The sequence below is a fragment of the Brachyhypopomus gauderio genome, chromosome 6, assembly GCF_052324685.1.
Source record: "Brachyhypopomus gauderio isolate BG-103 chromosome 6, BGAUD_0.2, whole genome shotgun sequence".
NCBI lineage: Eukaryota > Metazoa > Chordata > Actinopteri > Gymnotiformes > Hypopomidae > Brachyhypopomus > Brachyhypopomus gauderio.
In genome coordinates this window covers 5889430-5912188 of record NC_135216.1, presented here as the reverse complement: position 1 = coordinate 5912188, position 22759 = coordinate 5889430, and the positions used below count along the sequence as shown (strand labels likewise).

Below are 22759 nucleotides of genomic sequence, written 5' to 3'. Positions count from 1 at the left end.
TAAACATATTTAAAATGTAGTAAAAGTACCTTATTTGTTGTCAGTAAGCTATATTTCTCCTGAAAGGCATGTGCCTCAGTCTCAGACCCCTCATGCTGAAAGTAAAAGCCTGTCAAGTCTTCTCCAGTTACACCACTCGCCTGTGTTGTACACAGGTCAGATATCTAGGCTCACTTGTGAAGCCACTGTAGAGTTTAAGGACATTTGGATGCCAGACACTATTAGATGACATAAAAGGGTCAAAAAAACTATGTCCTTTGTTAAAAGTGAAAAGCAAAATTAGGTCATTGCTGCTATAATTCTTTTTTTGTGCTACCACATTTGTATTTAGTTACAGAAAACCTAAATGTGTATAACTTGCCTTAATCATCTGGGTTAATGTCTGTAGAAGAGCAAGAAGATATCAAACCTTTCACACTCGCAACATAAAGGGCTATGAAAGGGTCTCCTGGAAAGATCTAAAAAAATCTAAGATTAAATTGGGGACATTTTCTGTCAACTGGATATATCGCATTGTAACACAAGACGACCCCCCCCCCCCCCCCCCCCAAGCGTTCATCTGACTGTGATGAGTGACCACTTCAGTGACTAAACTCAAAATTACACTTTTCAATGCACAAGCAATACAGTTTCTTCTTCTCTATAAAGAGTGATGTAGCATTGTTCGGTATGAGTACCAGGTTGTTCGGTATGAGTACTAGTGGTTAGAGAAATCACTGCACTTGTGCTTGTCTGGTGGAAGGATGTGAAAAGAAGGTGCGGTGGTGTAAAACACGGTGTGTGGTCGCACAGTGGAGCACTCACTGGGCAGGTGGTGTGAGTGTGAGGGTGTAGAGACTGGAGGAACAGCACGTTAACCTTACAACAAGCCTCTGTCCAACAGCCTGCATGCACGGCTTATAAGGCATATGTCTATGCTCATATGAGCACATAAACCAAAAACATATTGCTGGAATAAACCCATACGTAGCATATGTTGTTAACAGAAATATCGCATGTATAATAAAAATGCAATAAATGGTTTTAAAATGATACATTTCGATTAAAATATCAAAGTGAATTTGATGATTTAGGTTGAGGCTCAAAATCAGTCTGCCTTCATCAGCCTACATCCAGATTCACGGACCCGTCTGTGTGTTATTTTAGAAGACTGCTGTGGTCTTATAGATGCGTGCAGCATGCCCAGTCTGAGCCCACAGCCCTTAGGCGAGAGGGTGGCGTTCGCCCACGGACACGTGGGTACATCCCTTCTGCTACTTCACGGCTTAACCGCACTGCCTGTGTTAGGAGTGCGTGGGCACACGGTATGGGGCACGGCTACCGCACCTGCAGGAGCAGCATGGTCATCTTGCTTCAGATGAGTGTCTGAGAGAGTGGACAGTATGTCACTTCTTGTGCATGATAATTACATTTATTTATTAGGCTGGACTATGACCGTGAAGCTCTCGGCAGGGACATGGGTGAGGTGGGGGTGGGGTGTCAGAGAGAGAGAGAAAGAGAGAGAGAGAGAGGGAGAGAGAGAGAGAGAGAGAGAGAGAGGGCAGGTGAGAGATGGAGAGAGAGACAGAGAGAGAGAGAGAGAGAGAGAGAGAGAGAGAGAGAGAGAGAGAGAGAGAGAGAGAGAGAGAGAGAGAGAGAGAGAGGGCGGGAGGGAGTGTTGGAGTGGGGGAGGGGAATGCTGGGATGGTGGATGGGAGAAAAGGAAAGAGAAAGGCAGAGAGAGAGAGAGAGAGAGAGAGAGAGAGAGAGAGAGAGAGAGAGAGAGAGAAAGCGATATCTGGAGGGAGAAAAGCGCTGGGGGAAGGGGAAGGTTAAAAATCCACAGATCAAAAGAACAACAAGGAAGTGAATCCTTGATTTCTTCCTGTGTAATTGCATAGCGAATAATTATGAAATATTTGTGCTCCTCAACCTACATACAATACATCCACAGACTCTGGCATCTGACATGGGCCTCTTCACCAAAAGCTGAGCCATGCTGAGATCATCCTGGCCCTAAAGACCATGTTCACACTCCTCTCTGGTGCTTTTGGGAAATGGCACCGAAAAAAAAAGCTTTGCAGTGTTACGTAAGCTGAGGTGTGGGTAGACAGAGAGGGAGCCCATCTGAGTGACTGAGCGACTCACGGCCTGTTAACACCACCCTCGGTCAGGCATCCACCCAGCACCCTGGGCCAGACATCCACCCAGCTTTCATAAACAGCTGAGGTGGGTGGTGTGTAGTGTGGGAGGGGGCTCGGATGCTTTTGGAACAGTTTTCTACAGTCATGCAGCAGCAAGCAGCCTCCTAACAGGCATCCCACAACTCTCCCTCACTAAAGGGTCTGAATGTGCACGTTACATAACAACAAGACATCGCCGTCAGTCTCAGTGCACCAGTCAAGGACTTTTAATGTGAAATAGGGCGATTGGGGTGGGTGAGGGGCTCACCGTGGAGAAAGGGAAAGAGCACAGCTAATAGAAGCAAGGAAGCATCTTAACGTCTGATTGGGTTAGGGGAGAAGGACCCTTAAGTGAAGAACCTCTTTAAACTCCTACATGACACCACAAATAGATTAAACAAACAAACAAACACACAAACAAACAAACACACAAACAAACAAATTCCTGCAATCACAAGCTAAAGACTTGTTGTAAAATGTGTTCTACCTGTGTGGTTTTCTTCTCTTTCAGGAAATAAATATAAATATAAATATAAATCCAAACCTAACCACAACCTCTGTCTTTCAAATCAAATCAAATATATTTGTATAGCGCTTTTCACAACACATGTTGTCATATCTTTCCAGCTTAGTTACAGTATGGGGCCTACTGCATCAACTGCTTCTACCAATCACCTGCTTCTACCAATGCTAAACAGTGAGATTTTCATCAGATATGCATATCTGCACAGGCAGGTCAAACGGAACAACAATCTGTACTACTGCCCGCGCTGGGTCTCACCAGAGTTCATGGGGATGACTGCAAGGTTCTAACAGCTTCCAGGAGTTGCGTTAGGCCAAACCTAAGTGTGATCCTCACTATACTCAATGTGAATGTGATTAGAAATGACGAGAGACTCCATTAGCTTCATTTAATCACGCGGTTTGCAGGCGTTCAGGAGACTGCGTGTTCAGGAGGCTGCGTGTTCAGGAGGCTGCGTGTTCATGAGTCTTTGTGCTGAGATGTGGGAGGAGATTCGAGAGCCGCAGGACATTACATAACATGCACGCAGCCCCAAATTCTAACTGATGAAATCCATGAAGGTTTTTTTTCTTGTTGCTTTCCTTATTCCTGTATCAGCATTTTATGTATGTGTTCCTTTTTTTAAGTCGTGCACAGCTGGAAATCACATTACATCCACACGTACACACATGCTCACATATTCACAAGATGGACACTCAGTGCTTGGTTGGATTTCAAGACTAGACCATCGCTCTCCACGTTGATGCTTGGGTACTGTGGTCTAAAGACTATGAACCAAATACTAAATTACAAGAAAAATATTCAGAGGACCAGGAATATGGATGGTGACTGGATGTTAACACTGTAAAAATTCACAGCATTCCTCTGTAGTGATGGGAGATATGAAGTTTGAAGTCACTAGAGGCATATTGGACAACTACATGGAGAGAAACTGAAGGAAATAAAGAAAACTAAAAACAGTTGATGATGATTGACAGCTTACAGATCACATGGAGACATGTGTAAATCCAATCGTCTTAGAATATCTGTATAAGAAGTATCTGTAAAAAGATATATCTGTATAAGAAGTATCATATGAAGAAGTCAAATGATACAACATTCAAAAACAAATGTGCCATGTGAACAAAGCTTGCTTTTCTAAAATGAATTTCACATTTTGAAAGGTCCCTGTACTTAGGAAGTGGAGCTGTGTGAGTAAGGGCACTGTGGTACATCACTAGTCCTTCAAAACCAGACCCTGCAGTGCCACACGTCTCCACTAGGGTTCTGCCCCTGTTGAGCTCACTCGATGACAGACCAGTGCAGTCACATCTGCTGTTGACTACATATCCCATCTGTCACTACATACACACACAAACAAAGGGTCAGTTTATTGCTAGTATTAGAAGGAGTATCTCTGGGTTTCATATCTGCATAACTAGCTTCGCTGATTGTTAATATTACAAATAATTATTGCAGTTTTGTCAACAGGCAAAAAACAAGTCAAAAATCCTATGATTCTCTATATAACTATACTGTTTGTTGGGAAAATATCTGAGAATATATTATGGTTTTCAATCCCCATGACAAAATAGGAAAAAAATATATCAACAATTCCTGCATTTTTCAGCTATACAAATAACCAGGATCCTAGACTGAACTCACACAGATGAAGTGCCTCTCCTTTGCTCTGTGGCTCATAATGGGAATCTAGGCAGTTTCTATTACATTCAACTAACCCTTGTACCCTAATTACACACGGCTTCTGTACGGGTGCTCTGTGAATGCTGTTCTCTGAGTCTGGGAGCCAGCGATCAATACAATACCTTGAGAATGACTAAGCAGTGTCTCCAAATGTAGAACCACGGTGTAGTGGGTCTAATGGGATACAGTGTGGAACATGCATTAGACCCTTACTGAAGTGTACTCATGAATAGAGTGCTATTTAAAGGGACAGGATTTTTTTTGACAGGATATCTTTGTGCTTTTCAAATATCAGAGTCAGATCAATCTATTTTTTATTACTTTGGTTAAAAAAATGATCACTGCAGGAGGGAATGCTATCTGTTTTGTAGCTAATTTGGATGGGAAAATTTGGACTGGTCTGGACAACATAATAGAAACGTTTAAGAGTGCATTAATATTGCATAATTTATTTAAAGAGTAGGGTCACTCCATGTCTTCAGAATAGTTTCACTGCTATGTTAAATGCTTTTATATCAGTCCTGACACTGTGCACTGGGATGTGAGACCCTTCCAGATGAAAACTGTCCAGGTCTTAACGGGATGGAGATAGAAATAAATCTCTAGCACTTCTCAAAGAGGTTCAGTGATGTGGTGACTGGAGACGTCATGCAAGCTGTTTGACTTCATCCTGTTGTTCACGAAACATTCCTTAAATTTATTCAGCATACAAAATGTATTTAACTTGGAGAAATGGAAACACTGTGAGGGAACAGCGTCTCTGTAAAATGGCCTCTGATTCCTAGGCCATTAAACGACCATGCAGACTAATGATAGGACCTAATGCCTCCCACGAGAAGGCTACCCGTACCATTACGGCTGCTCCATCATGTGTAACAGTGCAACAGACACCATGAGATCAAAGCGTCCTTTGGTTTCCATTTAATGTAAACATGTCCAAGTGTTGAACAAGTATGAATGATGTCTCGACGGTCCATACTGCTTTTTTATTTTGCAGTGGTGCAGGTTTAGTGTTCCTTACGTTACGTGTCTGTGTGCTGAGCTTGTAAACTGGTGGTGTCTCGACAGAATCCCTGCCATAAATCCCATCTTTGTGAATTTATGAGGATTGTATTTATTTTATTTTATTATCTATCTATCTATCTATCTATCTATCTATCTATCTATCTATCTATCTATCTATCTATCTATCTATCTATAAAATTATAACATTCATTAATTTAACACTTATTTGAAGAATGCAGTACAAATCTGTTATTCTAGTGGTCTCAAAAGTTATCTCAAATATATATATACAGAACAGCGTCAAGAACAGCGTCAAAACCACTAACCACCACCAGCTCTACTCTAACTTTGGAAAATGATACAAAGATACAACATGTAGGTTTTTAAGGGTAGATTATTTCAAATAAACTGTAATATGTAAAACATTATTATTATTATTTCAGCAATGAGATCAGCATCCTCGTTGGTTCCTGAGTAAACCTGTTGGAAAAATCTTGTTTTGTGTTTACACTGCCCTCCAGTAAGTCAGTCCAGTCCTCAACACCCCATTAACCCACTCCCATCTCCATTTGACTGGGAAATGGGAGAATCCAGTAAGCACCCAGCATAGGTGCTTGATGTGCTTGCTGTGAGAACAAAAAAAATCACAAGTAATAAAAGAACAGTTAACATTGGAAGTGCTTCTTCAAAATGAAAAGAATAATTACAAGCAGAGAGAATGAAGTTGGAAACAGAACAAAACGCAACACCTGTATATTGCATTGAACTGTCTGAGTGACAATCATTACCTAAGGAATCAAGTCGATACACAAGTCGATTTATCACTTAGGGAACTAAGTAATGTAATGTGGGTGGGTGAACCACCTTCAGAGGAAGATATGTAATGCCTGTCAACTACAACAAACTAAATTGCAGCTAATAATGCTAACTAGCTAACACAGGTAGTAGCTGATAAACTCGTGGGAGCTCATTACAAAGAAATATTGGGCATCGAAAACACTTGACTAATCTCACAGCAGCAAATCATTATGAGAAGAATTCAAAGTGTTTAAAGGTTTATACATTTACTATCAAGAAACGAAATTGTGTAGTGGCCAAGAGCACATTTAAGGGTAAAATGCTAACATCATCACTCCAGCAGACATGGAAGTTTGATGTCTCTTCAGGCGCGACTGCTATACCAAATTTGTGGAGTAGTAGGGTAATATGATTACACTATAAGTTTCTCTGAAAAAAAGAAATGTAATGGTGTGTCATCTTAATTTGCCAAGTAGAATAAATCTTTGCCTGGGGAGAGCAGCATTGCAGTAGTCTCCTCATATTCCCTATTTAGCACTCCACCCTGAGACAATGTGGTTCATTTTTGCTAACATCTTGTTAAATAACAGTATTATTAAAAACAGCCATTTCCATTGCTCACTGCTTATACTACTTGGTAATGCTAGAAAACTACTGCAATTGACCTCCATGTGTGTTCATGGACAGGACTGGTAGGTGAAGATCCAAATCTCTATGTTGTCGTGTTCATTTATGTAGCGGCTAGAGATATCGACCCTTGAATCTTGACTAATGGACACTTAAGATTTTTAAAAGAAGAGATAAAAATGTATATGTTTTAAAGTGTTCTGCAAAATTTAATAAAGACATAGTTTAATGTGGCCACCATCCAAACACCCACAACAACAGTAGACGTTGTGCTCAGGTGCAGAGCCTGGCTAATTACAGACCTCCATTGATTTGAGTGTATGACCTCAACTCAGCAGGAACTCATTCATGGAGCACTAAATGCATAGACATAAAGAAAACTTGGTGAACCTTCTCATTCTTCTTGTTGTGAACAACAAACTTTCAACTAGGAGAATTAAACTGTATGACATAATAAATGAATAATAAATATTTCTTTACTGTCTAAGCAAGTTTTGTGGCAGACAATGTAGCCGGCGACAACGGTGGCCACATTTGCAGCCTAGCGCACTCTTCACACACACACACACGCACACACCCCTGTGACTACCTTTATGCAGGGACCTTTTGATCGGCCTACAGACGTTAGTCAGGGCAGCATACTGTGTTATATGAAGTCCCCTTTTAATTATGACTCATACAACATGAATAATTCACAAATACAGTGTTTTACTGAGACATTCTAACAAATAACCACGCAAGTACTTTTCTAAGAGACCACTCATACTAAAAGAACACCATAGACATATAAGAACTATAGCATTTGTAGGTGCACAGAGCTTAACAGCTTAGAAGAGAGTCATTAACCACAGAACAGTGCCCTCTGCAAATGGCGCCACTTGGAAAAACCCAGACAGTGAAAATGCGTGAGAGGTTATGGCTCTTCCTCTCAGGGCAGGCAGAAAAAAAGACGGAGTTAATGAAGTACACTGGTTAGGGGGTCGTCATATTTTTTTAAATCATTTCTAACAAATCCATTGCTCAGGAAGAGTTCACATTTTGTTCCAACTCTCTCAGTGTATTTTAGTGCTCTGCTGCTTGCTAGACTAATCTAAGTATATGTGTCAATTCCCTTCTTTGAGGGTTTTCTGACTTCATCTACAAAGGTGGGTTCGTTCCTTCATTTATTTACCAACATGCACAAGCTGCTACCCTGCAAGCAGGTGTCACTCGGGAGGCATCGTATCTGATAAAGCATCTGGAGCTTCGGCAGAAACGTCCTTCACATGAATACGCGTAGAAATATGGTCCAACTAGAATGCCTAAAAACAGCAATGCTGAAAACAGACCTCATCAGATGTTATATAGTGTTACATAAAGTTAGTTCAGTGTTATAGAGTGTCATAGTCTTATGGCACACTAAAAAGACTTTAAGGGTTTTTGGTTATCTCACAACCATGTCTTAAGATGTGGTTATTAAGATCACTTTCCTTAAAACAGTGAATACTTTGAATCAAAACAGTAAACAAGCTCATTTTGCCTAAAGTCCTGCCATTAAGGGTGCCCAAATATATCCATATTTTCAGTCATGTTGTTTGGTTTGGAAAAGTAGATTTGTGCCAAACTCTTCTTACTGCTTAGGGAGAACTCTATTCAGCATGCAAGCACTTCCAAAAACTCCAACCATGGGAGAAAGAAACACATTAGGCAACAACCAAAGTCTGCAAAGCAAAACAAAAACAAAATAAAACAGAAGAATGCCTTCTAAACCACAGTTGACAGGGTGCCCCATCTTGTTGAGTTGTGACTTACTACCTTTTCCTTCAGTCCTGAACGTAAAGCATGAAAGATTTTCTGCCCTGCCATCATTATTGTTTACAAAGGAATCAGGGTGGGGCTTGTCCTTCTCTAAATCAGACCAAAAACCAGACGTTCAACAGGCCTCATGTGGACGGGTCAGGTGTACTGGGTTGCCAGATTGAGTTAGAGGGATCACAGAACGCTACTATCAGTCTGCATAATGCTGAGATTATCCTAAAGAATGTCTCTCTTTCTCACACACACGACTATCTTAAAGCTCAATAAACTGCTATAATGACAACAAATGCCCAGATCTGGCCTACACCCCCCCACCCCCCCATGGCCAGACACTTCCCATCCCCTTGGTGACCACCTATGGCATCTCTGACCCAATCTTGGACCCAAGCTGCCGGTGTTGCACAGGTTGCCATGTTTCATCTCTCTGGAGGCCAATGGTGGTTTTGCATGTAGTGGAATTGGCCGCTGAATTGGTCAACAGAAGGCATCACCCTTACAGTGCATGGACATACACCATTTTATGACTCTGTGCTTGGTCACATATTCCTGTGGGCATATAATAAATTTGTATTAAAATGAAGCTGCATCCTCACAGAATTTCAACTGTCTCAGATGGGAGAGAAGTCGAGCCACGATCACATTTCTACTATGCCAGCAGTTTTAAATATAGTATACCCACAGCCGCCAGTAACTGTCTATGACCTTACAGAGCCTAGCGTCCCATAACCCGTCGCTCTCTGCTTCAGACGGCAAGGAAGGCAAAGCGTTGTTTGGGGGCCCTGTGATCACAGCAACGTGACACTGCACAAACGATCGGGCATTTCAAATGATGTTAAACCACTGTAACATCAGTCTTAGAATGAGGTTTTATTATTGCAACAGTTTTGTCTTAACATGGGAGGGTTGAATCAAACTGACTGGCTGTGTGCCACACACACACACACACACACACACACACACACATATATATACATATACATACAATAATAGCTTCACTGATGAGAGGGTGAGATATGAAGATTGAGTCTGATAAGCATATCTTATTTTTTCATTATGAATCCGTCCAGTTTATGTATGTATTTTACTGTTTGTGCATTTTTCTAAGTTCTACTGTGTGCGAACATTTCCCATGACTCTAAATTTGAATGTAAATGCAAATTTTTAAATTTATATATTCTGGCTTATCAGCATTATGCATATACATAAATATGGATAATAAAACGTCAACTTGCATATAACAAACCCGTCTGGCTTTCTGAAAATGAATGCGTTTCTTTACACCTCGGCTCTGTCTGGTCCAGGAGTCATCTGTTTTATTCCCTTTGAGTGCTGTTGTCTGTGTAGGTTTACCCTTCATTCAAGGACAGCCGGGAGTCTGGGTGCAGGCTACACAGCACTGCACAGTAGCACACTCCCAACAGAAAGCCCCCAAACAGGAAGCGTCCTCTGATGACTGACTCCTATTCTCTACCTGTCGCCATGAAGGGGGCGGGGAGATCTCAGGCCTCCAGGTGTGACCAGGGATCGTTATAACGAAACGCACATTGCCAAAAAGGGGGCGCTGTTTTGACAACTGCCTTGAAATTGTAGCCTGCATCATGATTGCTGTTTTATTGGCCTTTAAATGAACTCAGTTCCGAGGTGGTGTTTAGCCTGGTTAGTGGAATTCATTGTATGGTGTACGAATCCTTATATGCACCGCACCATGTGCAAAAGAATGAAAATCTCACCACATTACCGCTCAGTAATTATTTGCTTCTGTGGGGAAACGAGACTGATATGTCTCAAACGCACTCCAGTCTCCTGAGACTGCTCCCATCATAGTTATGCTTATATTCTGGAGGATACTGTGGCCTAAAAACTCAGGCCATCCTTCCAGTGATTACTTGACGCCCAGGTCCAACCGCACATGTCTTAGAAGTGGGGAAGATGATGAAATGGGCTCCACCTCTTCCAACATTTATTAAAGGTGTTCATACATGTTAGCCGCAATATAGAAAATACAGACGGATGCGCTTTATTAAATCCTGTCGAAATTGGTAGCAGTAAATGGAATTCACTGCTCCCTCTGTATAGGCTCTCGGAGGGGGCTGCCTTTGGGCACCATTTTATAGCTAAATGAAGCTATGGTCAAGAAAAAACACTGGATGGCCTAGCGTGCTACCCAGGATAACTACGCCCTTAATCACTCAATCATTTTTTTTTCCAAAGCACATCCATGGCACTGAATCCAGGAAGATTTAAAACAGCCCATTCTAAACTCTGAAACTACTATAATTACTGCTGCACACTATTCCAAGAACTCAAGTCTTGTCATATTGATGACCCACGTTCGAACAGCTTTTGGGGGATATGGCGCCCTATAAGTGAAATACGTACTACAGTGTACTATTTAGACCCAGCAGAAACAGAATACCATGCGCGTCAAACTCAGGCTCACAGGGGCAGCTAGCAGCTAGCCTGAACATACCAGCAGGTGACAAGAGAGGCACATGAAGGGAATAATGAGAACAAAGACCCTTGTAAAAAAGTAAAGCTGCACTTGGGCGATCAGGGGTACAATAAATCGATGTGATGGCCTTCTTAATACAATGTATTTACTTAGTTTCAGAGACTTAGAATAATTTCATTGTACTCGACTGCTGACATCTCCACTCAGTATAATCAGCAAACAGGAGTCCCGACACTAATGCTGCAGTGCACACCCACATCTCTACACTTCACAAGTCCTCTCTCCCCCCAGGTCAACGAGTCCACGTTGACACAAATGCGTGACAGATATGGACACGGCGGCGGAAGGTGGTTAAAATATAGTCGAGCCTCTCTCTCTGTGTGTGTCTCACGCGCGCTACGCGCGCCGCGCGCGCGCGCCCATAGGTTCTCCTCGCAGAAGAACGAAGTAGCGCCACCAATACGTCACAATGATGTTGATGATTACATAAAATGCGATTATTACCCAATCCTGTAGCACCTGCCTCATAATTATGTCTGTTGTGCCAACACGCAAAGCACGGCTCTTAATCTCCGCATTTAAGAATGATGAGTTTATTCACTGAGTGTTAGAACGTGCCGAACGCATAATCTGCACATTTAGCGCCAGGGCAAAAGGATCGATATTTCTGCAACGGCAAATATTTAGCACACGCGCGTACATTTAATAAAAATATGCTTAAATTTAGAAATCGACAAGACTAGTGCTATATATATTTCTATATCTTTGTATTAGCTCCGGGTAATTAATAATCCCCAGCGCCAAAAGGACACCACTTTCACCAGCCAGCTGATTTTTCCATTGTCGGTAGGACACTCGTCTGTGCGTTGTGAGGAGGTATGCGGGCTATCTTAAATATCTTCTGACAAACGAAATTGTAGCGGCGGAGAAGCGCCAAAGAACACCTGGTTTGTGCTAATGAGTTACGGCAGTGCGGTAGCTTAACGTTTGTGAACGAAAAGAGAGTTCTCACACGCGCGCGCGCGCGCCACCGAGCGCAGTGCACCGGGTTCAGGCGTTTCCTTTAAGATATTCCGCTGATCTCTGGAGACGGGAGATTGGTGGAGGCTGGTCAACGCATAAAAGCCTGCAGGCCTACCTTCAGTATTACTTTAGATAGCACTCTGTCGATAAATGGCTCACGATCTCAAAAGAAAAAAATAGCCAGCCATGTTGCATAGGCCTATACAAGTTGTTTAAGTTAAGCAAACCTGGAAATACAAAAATTAGCCTCGGGAAAGACATATATCGTCATATCGCCTTTAAACGTGTCCAGCGTTCTAAATGTAGACGGTGGTCTCCACACGTGAGCATACTTAAAGACCAAGGCACAGCAGAAGCAATAGAAATCCACGTTAATTGCATTTTATGAACATAAAATCACTGTCTTGAACGCCTCCCTTCCAAAAAACCCAACGTTTCTCGTCTTGATCCCAGTTCTTTACACCCTAAATATAACCAACCTTCCAGGAAGGGGAAAAATAAAAAAAATAAAAATAATCAATAGGACCTGACAAATCAGACTGTGTCCTGCTCAAATTCACATAATTCCAGGCTCGAGGACTGATGCAGTGATTAGAGTACTGGCGAATCAGACAGTGGCAAAGACTACATTTTCTCACCATAGTCTAGTATGGTATAGGATTTTAACTCTCACCATTAGTCCATTAAGATCATAGGCAACAGGGATTTCCAGTGCTGTCTATGGGAGCCGAGCATTTCTGACTGCTTGTACAGGTTTCAATGCAGGACAGTCTATTTTGTTCGCATCACGACACCTACTGAGATTTAAGATATTTGCCTAAATCACATTAAAACTGTTCCGCCATTAACACCTAAACACAGGATGCGCTACGGCAGTCTCCAAACGCTCTCAAATTCGTAAGATGGACGTGAAAATCGAAGCCATCACTTAGAAAAGGCTCGATCATGTCTTCATATTCTTTAAACCACGAGCTATGGGTAGGTTGTGGATCGTTGACGCCTGACTGCGGTGAGGATACGCAGAATATGGGAGGAGAGGGCTGATGGAGGAAAGGGTAGAAATAGCCTTACGCTTCGTAGTTCTTGCGTACGATCCTTCATCGTTTCCCCGCCGTGCTGGCAAAAAAATAGACGCTTGTGATTTCCGCTGCGTTTGTCTTCTTATTTCCAAGGTTCAGACTCCTTTCGACTTTCCTTTTATTTAGATGTTTTAAAAGAAGGGGTTTTGGTTATCCCCCGTGAGCTAACTCACCCCCTTTTTTTCCTCTCCCTGTTCCCCTTTCACAGTGCTTGTGTGTCCTCCGTAGCGGTGCAGTGTCGCCCCGCAGCGCGCTTCGACTCCTGCAAACGAATGCGATTCGAGCGCGGTACTGATGCTGCAACGGGAAAAAAAACGGCATAGGGGAGAGAGGGAGCGATGCAGAGGGATGGAGCGGTGTTGCGCACGCGCGGGCCGTCCTCTCTCCATCTCTTTCACTTTACCTGCCACCCCTCCCCCCTCTTTATTTTCTCCCTCTGTGCACGGAGCCTTTCCGCAGCGCGTAATCGTCCGACGCTCCCCATGCCGACCAGGGATCTGTAGTTTGTCTTTACTGAATGAAAAACGCAGAATGTAGTGCATTGCAGGAGTGGTAGGCCTTTCAAGCGCAAGAGTGCAGCGTAGTTCGCTTAAAGACCACTATCACACGTTGATGTCTTTTTTATAAAGTTTGTATATATAATTATAAACAAATATATTATTTATATATGTTTTATTGTGTATATTTTTAATTTTATACACGCACGCACAGACTGTACGTAATATAGCAGAGAAACAGAACGTCTCGGACGGAGGTCCCTTATATTTATGTAGATGTTCGGCGAAGCTTCTCCTCCTGACCTCTAGATGGAGCCTGTCCTTAGTCATTAGCTCTGCTCTAGAGGCAGGAAGTTAGTCATTATGTTCAAAATCCTGCTAAAATGATTGTGCTTATAAGCATATGTGTTCAGATTATGGCCTAACCGGTTTACATCTTGTGAATTTTATATAAAATAAAATTTTATATATAAAATTCATTTTATTTTATATGAATGCAAAGACAATTTGTCCCTGTATTTATTTTGTTATACAAATATGTATATTAGAACTCTATTTGATAAACCATGTTTCAGCTGAAATTTCTATGTTAATAAGGTTGGTCAGGCACTTGTTTTGAGTTGTATGACTGTATTTTGAGGTCCCGTTTTCAGTTGTTAGTAATTCACTTTTACCAGTAGGCCTATGTATTGACAGTTTGTTATGCTGTGGGAAGCAGCAGGTCTGACTCTCAACTGATGCTAATTCTCTAATCTCATAAAACAACGCAGAGGAAAAGTGCTATAAAGGGTGTACTGAGTGTGCAGATAGACCTGCGTATGTGACACTGCTTCTAGTTAAAGCTTGTCTTTTCTCTATAACTAGCACATCCAATTTCTCTAGACACTCCCCCATGTTGCTTTCATGATAGGACCTACCAAAGTTGTATTCAGCTTTCAGCATCCACTGCATCATACCCTCTAAATCTCACAGTAGTTTTTTTTTTTCAGTTCTGGCTTTTCGTATCACATGAAGAAAATGAAACAAAGCTTGAATCTCAGTGTTACAGCAAAACAACAAGAAATGAAGAATATCAGTGTATTTGTGCACAAAGCCACAGGAGTATTGACTGGAGGATTGTATGGTTATGTCCTATCTTCTGTTGTCAAAAATAATAAAACAGTGTTGGACACCGTACACCGTAACACAGCGGTCCTAAATCAAGCCATAAGGTCTTATGTTTCACCTGAACTGTGTATGTAATATATATATAGTTAGCTGAAGTTCATGACAGTAAAACTAGGGAAAAGACTGAACAAGTATGGCTTGCTTGGGAAGAGTTGCCAGGAGAAAGCTTCTTCTTTCTAAAAAGAACAGTTTGCAGAGTTGCATCTGAACTCTTACCGAATATTAGAGTTCTGGAACAATGTTCTTTAGACAGATGATGCCAGTGTGGAAATGTTTAGCCATAATTCACATTAATATGTGTGGCGATAACCATATAAAGAATATTGGCACAAACACCTCATAACATGTGCCAAGCATGGTGGTGCAGGGGTCATAATCTAGCCATGGCCTGGCCACCTTGCAGACACTGAGTGCACCACGACCTCTTGTATATACCAAAGTATACCAGGGTCAAATGTGAGGCCATCTATCCCACAGCTAAAGCTTGGCTGAATCTCAGTCATGAAACAGTACAGTGATCCCAAGAAAAGTCCAAGTCCAGACCTCAACCCAGTTGAAATGTTGTGGCATGAGCTTAGGAGATCAGTGCACAAACCAATGCCCTCAAACCTCAATGAACTGCGGGCCAAACTCCTCCACAAGTACACAAGGGACTGAGAAAGGCATATGGAAATTGATTACTTCAGGTTATTGCTGCTTAGTGTGATTCTGTAATTGATTCATGGGGTGTAATTAGTTTTTCACATCAGGCTTCTCCATTTCGGCTTCATATCTGGTAAATACTGACATGGTGTGTTGCTGATCATCTGGAGTTTTATTAACCCAATTTTAAGACCTGCCAATGACCCCATAATTTTTTTTTATTGTCCAGATATGTACAACTATATAGTGTGTACTTTTGTTTTTTAAATCACTGTATGTATCTATTTAGATTTGGAAAACATGATAGTAAAAATAAATAAAACAGAAAGCCAAAGAATAAATGAAGGATGAGAATTTAAGAAACACTCAGAAAACTCCTAAAATGGCTCAGGTGAAACATTGGGCATTGGTACATTCCAAATTAATGCTATATCCCTGGGGTTAGGGAAAATACCAAGGGTTCTTGCTGGTGGGCCTAGTCCTGAATCCTTGTATGTTGGCCTGGCCTGTAGCTCTAAATACAGCAGTAGAAATCAGGTGGGTTCAAAGTGTCCTTCCAAGGACAGGTCAATGTTCAGGTAAGGATATTGTTTGGATCAAGGATCTCTATGAACCAAGTCAATTTATTTCACTCTGCTTGACTAGCATGAATGGATCTGACCTTCACTCCTTCTAGTGTTGTAATGCAACAGTGAGGGCAGGCTTGAGTGTTCAGTATGTGAATGAGGTGCTCATCAGTGGGTCAGAACTGTCGCAGAACTTATTGCTGGAGAATGCAGTGTAGACCCATACTTGAAAATCAAAGGCATTCCTTTCAAATGGAGGATATTTGGACAAAAGGTTGCACGCCTAACAGTGGAGCCAACCCTAAAAAGCGATCACACTTCTCATCAAACTGTCTTAACAAGTAGGGCATGGGGTTCCTCTCAACAAATCAAATACTGCATGTCATCTGGGCATATTGGCTGCACAAACCCCACATACGTTGTGTAGTGTGTTCTTAGACTAGAAAATACACAGGTGTAACAGATGTAGAACACTGTAATCCCAGTTGAACGTACCCTATGATAATCATCAATGGTCCATCACCCATGACCTCAACCTACTGTAGCTCACCTTTTAGAGCAGGTGGTGTAAGACAATGGCAGCACCAGGGTCATGGGATCATGCATAATCCCATACTGATAAATACATAATAAGAGAAGATACTACAAATTTAAACATCTTCTTTCAAACAAAAGGAAATTATGTTAGGGTAAAGAAGTGCTTGAGAGAAGAAAAAGTGATTAAGACCATTTTTAATGACAAAGTTAAGTTCTCATATATGAAAAAGTATTATTGAATATTTTTACTTTTATTTTGTAAATATTATTACAAAATATTTTAAAGGCTTTTTGTAATGACGGAAAATATTTATCATGAGTAACACTGATAACACTGATATGTTCTATTATTTTGTGAAATTCATGAACAATCATGACAAACTACAACATATAGCGACAAAACATAAACAGACTTTTTTGCATGCAGTACCTGCAATCAAATAAAGCAATATAGAAAATTATTAAACATGATCATCACATCTTTTTGTATTAAACTTAATTCTGGATATTTTGCATCTAAAACCTCAGACCTCAGAGGAAGGTCTGATTCTGCCTTGCAGCGTACACCCCTTGAAGCAAGATGGGCTGGTGGTTCTTGGCCAGGTCCTGGTAGGTGAGCATGCCCACTGAATCAGGTGATGGAGCGTACTTATCACAGTACTGTCCTGTGAGGCTCGGCCCACAGGTGGCAGTGATGGAGACGAAGAGGGAGCCGTGCTTCAAAGAAAAACTCCTCTGCTGACCACTGGATCGCTGAGGGGTCATGTATACTCTGCCGAGGAGATCATCATCCCATCTGTTATCACGGTCCCACACCTCGAACCTCAATTGCCTTGAAGAGTAGAATATATGGGGAAACACATGAATACCAGACATTCATAGATGTTCTTCAGTTTCATGTTCCAACAATTAAAAAAATTTTGATATTTTATGTTCATAAAAAAAACACAAAAAGTGGTTAGAAAGCTTTGTTTCTCATATACACCCATACATGGTCTTCCATGACATTAATTTTGTAAAGTGTTATGCGCACTTTCAACCATCAACAAAAAGCTTTTACTATACAGCATCAACTCACTTTCTCTCTGTCAAATCCACAGTTCCGATTGGGACCCTGTAGTTCCACATGGGAAAATTGTTGTTCCAGATAACAGGAGTCGTATAACCCTGGCTGCCAAAGAAAACTTTCACATAGCCATCAGTTTTGCTAAAGTAATCTCCCCAAAGTCCCGCTGCCCTCACCACTATTACATTCAGTTCTGCTATGCCTAGCTTGTTTGGACAACAGTTGGCGCTGACACGTTGGTGGTTACTGCATTTGCATGCACAGTTGACACGATGCCCAAACTTGCATTTGGCAGAGCAGGATACGTATATGGCGTTTTTCATCACGTAGTCTTGGATGGCCGTCTGTAGGTTGCCTTTCCTGACTGGGTCTTTGTTCAGCAGCATGTGGAGGGAGGTCAGGCGGTAGGACACCACCCCTGGGATGTTCTTCAGGGTCTTCAGCCATGTGCCGTAGCCGTCCTGCTTGTCCGGGTTGAAGAGGAGGTCGCCCTGGCCCGCTTCACCCCCCAGCACCTCTGTGACGCGGTCAGTGAAGGAGCCACTGAAGCTGTTCTTGTTCGCCAGTTTGTTACTCTTGCTCTTGCAGTAGCTTGCTTGACCTTTGACCGGCACGCCTTTGATGACGACCGCCGCCTCTGCCGAGAGACAGTTGCTGACGTCCTGGATGGACAGGCCGTTCATGGTCACCTGGCAGGTGCGGACAGCGGTGGTCGAGCGCACGTAGCCCCCTAGGTCCACCAGCCGCAGGAAGTGTGTGCCGTAGGTGGCGATGAAGTTCTCGTAGGCGGTTTTGGACTTGCTGTTGTAGACTGCGGGCAGAGCTTGAACTGATCCCATGAACTCTTTGGTCAGTGGGGGACGCGAATGGAGCCGGAAGCTGCGAAAATGAATAAGTGAATCCACGATTTACATATACAGGTGTTCGTATATAGATTTCATGTGAAACATGATCAGTATATTTGGTTATCATTTGTTGAATTCTTTCTAAAAAACATCAATGCTAAACACTTATATTTATTGAATGCCTTTATAAATTCTTGAGTCAAAATTATTTATGTACATTTGTATTCATTCTTGTTCCAGGCCTTAGTGTACATGGTCGGTAATGGGCTGTCTAAATGTCTGCCAACACCGAGCAACTAACATGAAACGTACTGTATGTGCTGCAGAAAAGGAGAGAAAAGATGTGGGCAGTGGCCTTGTTGAAACCACACCACATCACACACCTGCCTTACTGTGACCAGAAGAAAGTTCAAATGTCAAACATGTCATTCAATATTTCTGCACCTCCCCACTCCACCCATTCAAAGCCATATTTCCTTTAACTTTATTTTCTTAGACATCAAGGCATTCAAACTTCCGTGATGTGTAACAGATTCGCCAAAACAAAACAAATGACTGACCACACTTGCTGAGTAGCGCTTTAGAGTTAGGATTCTGTTAAAAACACTTCCAGAGTTTAGCTGCAAAAGCATTTTTGGTTTGGTCACTTCTCTGTGCTCTCTACAATTTTCACAAGCTGAATGAGAATGTGAAAATAATTTATTTAGAAAGTTATTTATTACAGATGTATGTAATTTATATATATATATATATATATATATATATATATATATATATATATATATATATATATATATATATACATATATATATACACACTACCGTTCAAAAGTTTGGGGTCACTTAGAAATGTTCTTATTCAATTTAGCTAACATTAAATGCATCCAAAATACACTCTATACATTATTAATGTGGTAAGTGACTAATTCTAGCTGTAAACATCTGGTTTTTAATGCAATATCTACATAGATGTATGGAGACCCATTTCCAACAACCATCACTCCAGTGTTCTAATGGTACATTGTGTTAGCTAACTCTGTAAGGAGGCTACTTTGTGCAAGTAGGTTAGCACAGCTGAAAACAGTTTTGCTGATTAGAGAAGCTATAAAACTGACCTTCCTTTGAGCTAGTTGAGAATCTGGAGCATTACAATTGTTGGTTCGATTAAACTCACAATTGAAACTCGACAGTCTATTCTTGTTCTGAGAAATTAAGTCTCTTCCATGCGAGACATTGACAAGAAACTGAAGATTTCCTACAATGGTGTGTACTACTCCCTTCAGAGGAGAGCACAGACAGGCTCTAACCAGAGTAGAAGGAGAAGTGGAAGGCCCCGCTGCACAACTGAGCAAGAAGACAAGTACATTAGAGTCTCCAGTTTGAGAAATCGACGCCTCACAGGTCCTCAATTGGCAGCTTCATTAAATAGTACCCGCAAAACGCCAGTGTCAACGTCTACAGTGAAGAGGCGACTCCGGGATGCTGGCCTTCAGGGCAGAGTGGCAAAGAAAAAGCCATATCTGAGACTGGCTAATAAAAGAAAAAGATTAATATGGGCAAAAGAACACAGACACTGGACAGAGGAAGATTGGAAAAAAGTGTTATGGACAGATGAATCAAAGTTTGAGGTGTTTGGATCACACAGACAAACATTTGTGAGACGCAGAACAACTGAAAAGATGCTGGAAGAGTGCCTGACACCATCTGTCAAACATGGTGGAGGTAATGTGATGGTCTGGGGTTGCTTTGGTGCTGGTAAAGTGGGAGATTTGAACAAGGTAAAAGGGATTTTGAATAAGGAAGGCTATCACTCCATTTTGCAACACCATGCCATACCCTGTGGACAGCGCTTGATTGGAGCCAATTTCATCCTGCAACAGGACAATGACCCAAAGCACACCTCCAAATTATGCACAAACTATTTAGAGAAGAAGCAGGCAGCTGGTGTTTTATCGGTAATGGAGTGGCCAGCGCAGTCACCAGATCTCAACCCCATTGAGCTGTTGTGGGAGCATCTTGACCGTATGGTACGAAAAAAGTGCCCATCAACCTAAACAAACTTGTGGGAGCGGCTTCTGGAAGCATGGGGTGAAATGTCTCCAGATTACCTCAGCAAATTAACAGCTAGAATGCCAAAGGTCTGCAATGCTGTAATTGCTGCTAAGGGAGCATTCTTAGACGAAAGCAAAGTAGAAAGTAGAAAATTATAAAAAAAAAAAAAAATTATTTCTACCTTGTCAATGTCTGGACTATATTTCTATTCATTTTGCAACTCATTTGATAAATAAAAGTATGAGATTTCAGGGAAAACACAAAATTGTCTAGGTGACCCCAAACTTTTGAACGGTAGTGTGTATATATATATATATATATATATATATATATATATATATATATATGTGTGTGTGTGTGTGTGTGTGTGTGTGTGTGTGTGTGTGTGTGTGTGTGTTTAAATGGTACTGCTTGAACTTACACATGCGAACACACACACATGCATACTCACACGCACGCACGCACACACACACACACACACACAAACACACACACACACACTTACGAATAATAACTGCAGAAGAACTTGTGGCTGGTGTAGGAGAACTTATCTCGAGAAGAATGGCTCTTGGCGAACTTGGTAGATTTTGAGTGTGTTCCCCCGACTGCCAAGCTGTTGCTGACCGGCAGTTTCAGGCCCACCTTCCAGTCCGCCGTGGTGGTGCTGGTGCCCTCCTTCAGCATGTCGCTGCTCGACTCGAACACCTTGGCCTGGAGACTGCGCCGACAGCGCACCTTAATGCGCCAGTCTAACACAGCGGCTGGCAGCTTCTGCTCCTGATTCAGAAGCTTGTTGGTGCAGATGGTGCAGTTGCCATGTTCCCCGCCCTTCATGTAATCCTTCACGTTCACCACGTAGGCACCTGTGGTCTTCATGCGCACGATGTCAAAGCCTTCGCCCACCAGGTTGTGGCCTGGTACGAACGGCGGTTTCTGGCACTCTGTGCTCGGGGCGGTGCGGCAGCCGGACGTCTGCTGGACGGCCAGCAGGATCAGGAGGAAGGGACGCATGGGGTCTGCTCGAGCTGGACAGCAGCGAAGACGAGGAGGGAGACAAGAAGATGAAAGAGAATGACAGGGGAGACATTTGCAACTGTATCATCGTTCCTCTAACCAACAGGACCCTATTATATGTTTTTGAAGCCTAGACTAATTACACCTTATAGAGCTGATGGTTTAAAACATAAATATGATATGATAAATCTCCAAGATAAAACATCATTAAAGAACAATGGTGGAAGAGCAGAAACAGTAATCAATTCTTTATCCTTAAAAAAATTGCAGACAAAATTAAGCCTTCATATCATTCATCCAGAAAAATAAACATACATCACTCTTTCATACAAAACATAAATCATAAATTGTTTACACAAACATGGTCAAATGCAATTTAATTTAAAGGCCAAATCATTTACCTTTTCTGTGTGCTTGTCCAAATCCTCTAAACTTACACTTGAAAGGGAGTGTATTTACCTTATATACCCTAAACGTAAAAAAAAAAAAAAAAAAAAAAAAACTGACACAGTAACACTTGCGTATATTTCAACACTTGTTCTCTCTTGCTGTCACGCAGACACCCAAACACAAAAATCTCACACACAAAGACATGCATACTTAGGGCAAATTAGACATAAGCTATGAGGTATTCAGTCCTGCATCAGTTAATGGTCTGCTATCTAAAGCCCCTCTTTAACACGGACGTAGAATAATCCTCTCCACTTCACTGCACACATGAGCGTAAGCCCTGCGGCAGTGCTTTGGAAGGCAAATGGAAGGAGAAAAGTAGAGAATAGAGACTAATACAGAATACCATCAGATTCAGTTTATTAGTATCATGTTGATGATGTATACAGCTTGAAAGAGAACAAACATCTGGCTTTTTTCACTCAGGAAGAATTGGCAGTTAAGTTTCACACTTGAAGTCTGCTGAGTGTGCATGTGTAGCACTGTCGGGGATAGCGCTTCAGACAGCAGACTTATTTTACCACACGATTAGCTGCTTAATATAACACGGCCTTTTGAAACCTTCAGAAATACTTTATATTACATATCAACTGTTGTGTATGGAGTAATTTATAAACTTCACTTCCCATAATGCCATGTTTTTAGGCGGGAGAAAGAACGCGCGTTAAAACCTTCCCCCCCAGTCAACTCTCTTCTGTAAGCGGCCATTAGGCACGGACATGTTACCTGTATGCTATTGATCGTAGTTAATAAACTTCAGTAGAATTGTTCAGA

The 22759-nt window shown here is 41.8% G+C and overlaps 2 protein-coding genes across 2 annotated transcripts in view; both read right to left on the bottom strand.

Moving 5' to 3' along the window:
- The window catches only part of stx1b (syntaxin 1B), a 43768-nt gene extending 30298 nt beyond the window's left edge, over positions 1-13470 (bottom strand). The window contains exon 1 of the mRNA XM_077008258.1: positions 13142-13470. Within this exon, the coding sequence (XP_076864373.1) occupies positions 13142-13171 (30 nt within the window). The 5' untranslated portion in view covers positions 13172-13470. The remainder of the gene's footprint in view (positions 1-13141) is intronic.
- A 3333-nt stretch (positions 13471-16803) lies between these two features.
- prf1.3 (perforin 1.3) lies at positions 16804-21983 on the bottom strand. Its single transcript, XM_077008257.1, has 4 exons — positions 21937-21983; positions 21027-21546; positions 17637-18503; positions 16804-17390 (listed from the first exon to the last, which is right to left on the bottom strand). The coding sequence occupies exons 2-4, from the start codon at positions 21530-21532 to the stop codon at positions 17090-17092; spliced, it is 1674 nt and encodes a 557-aa protein (XP_076864372.1). The 5' UTR covers positions 21533-21546; positions 21937-21983; the 3' UTR covers positions 16804-17089.
- Between the last annotated feature and the right edge of the window lie 776 nt (positions 21984-22759).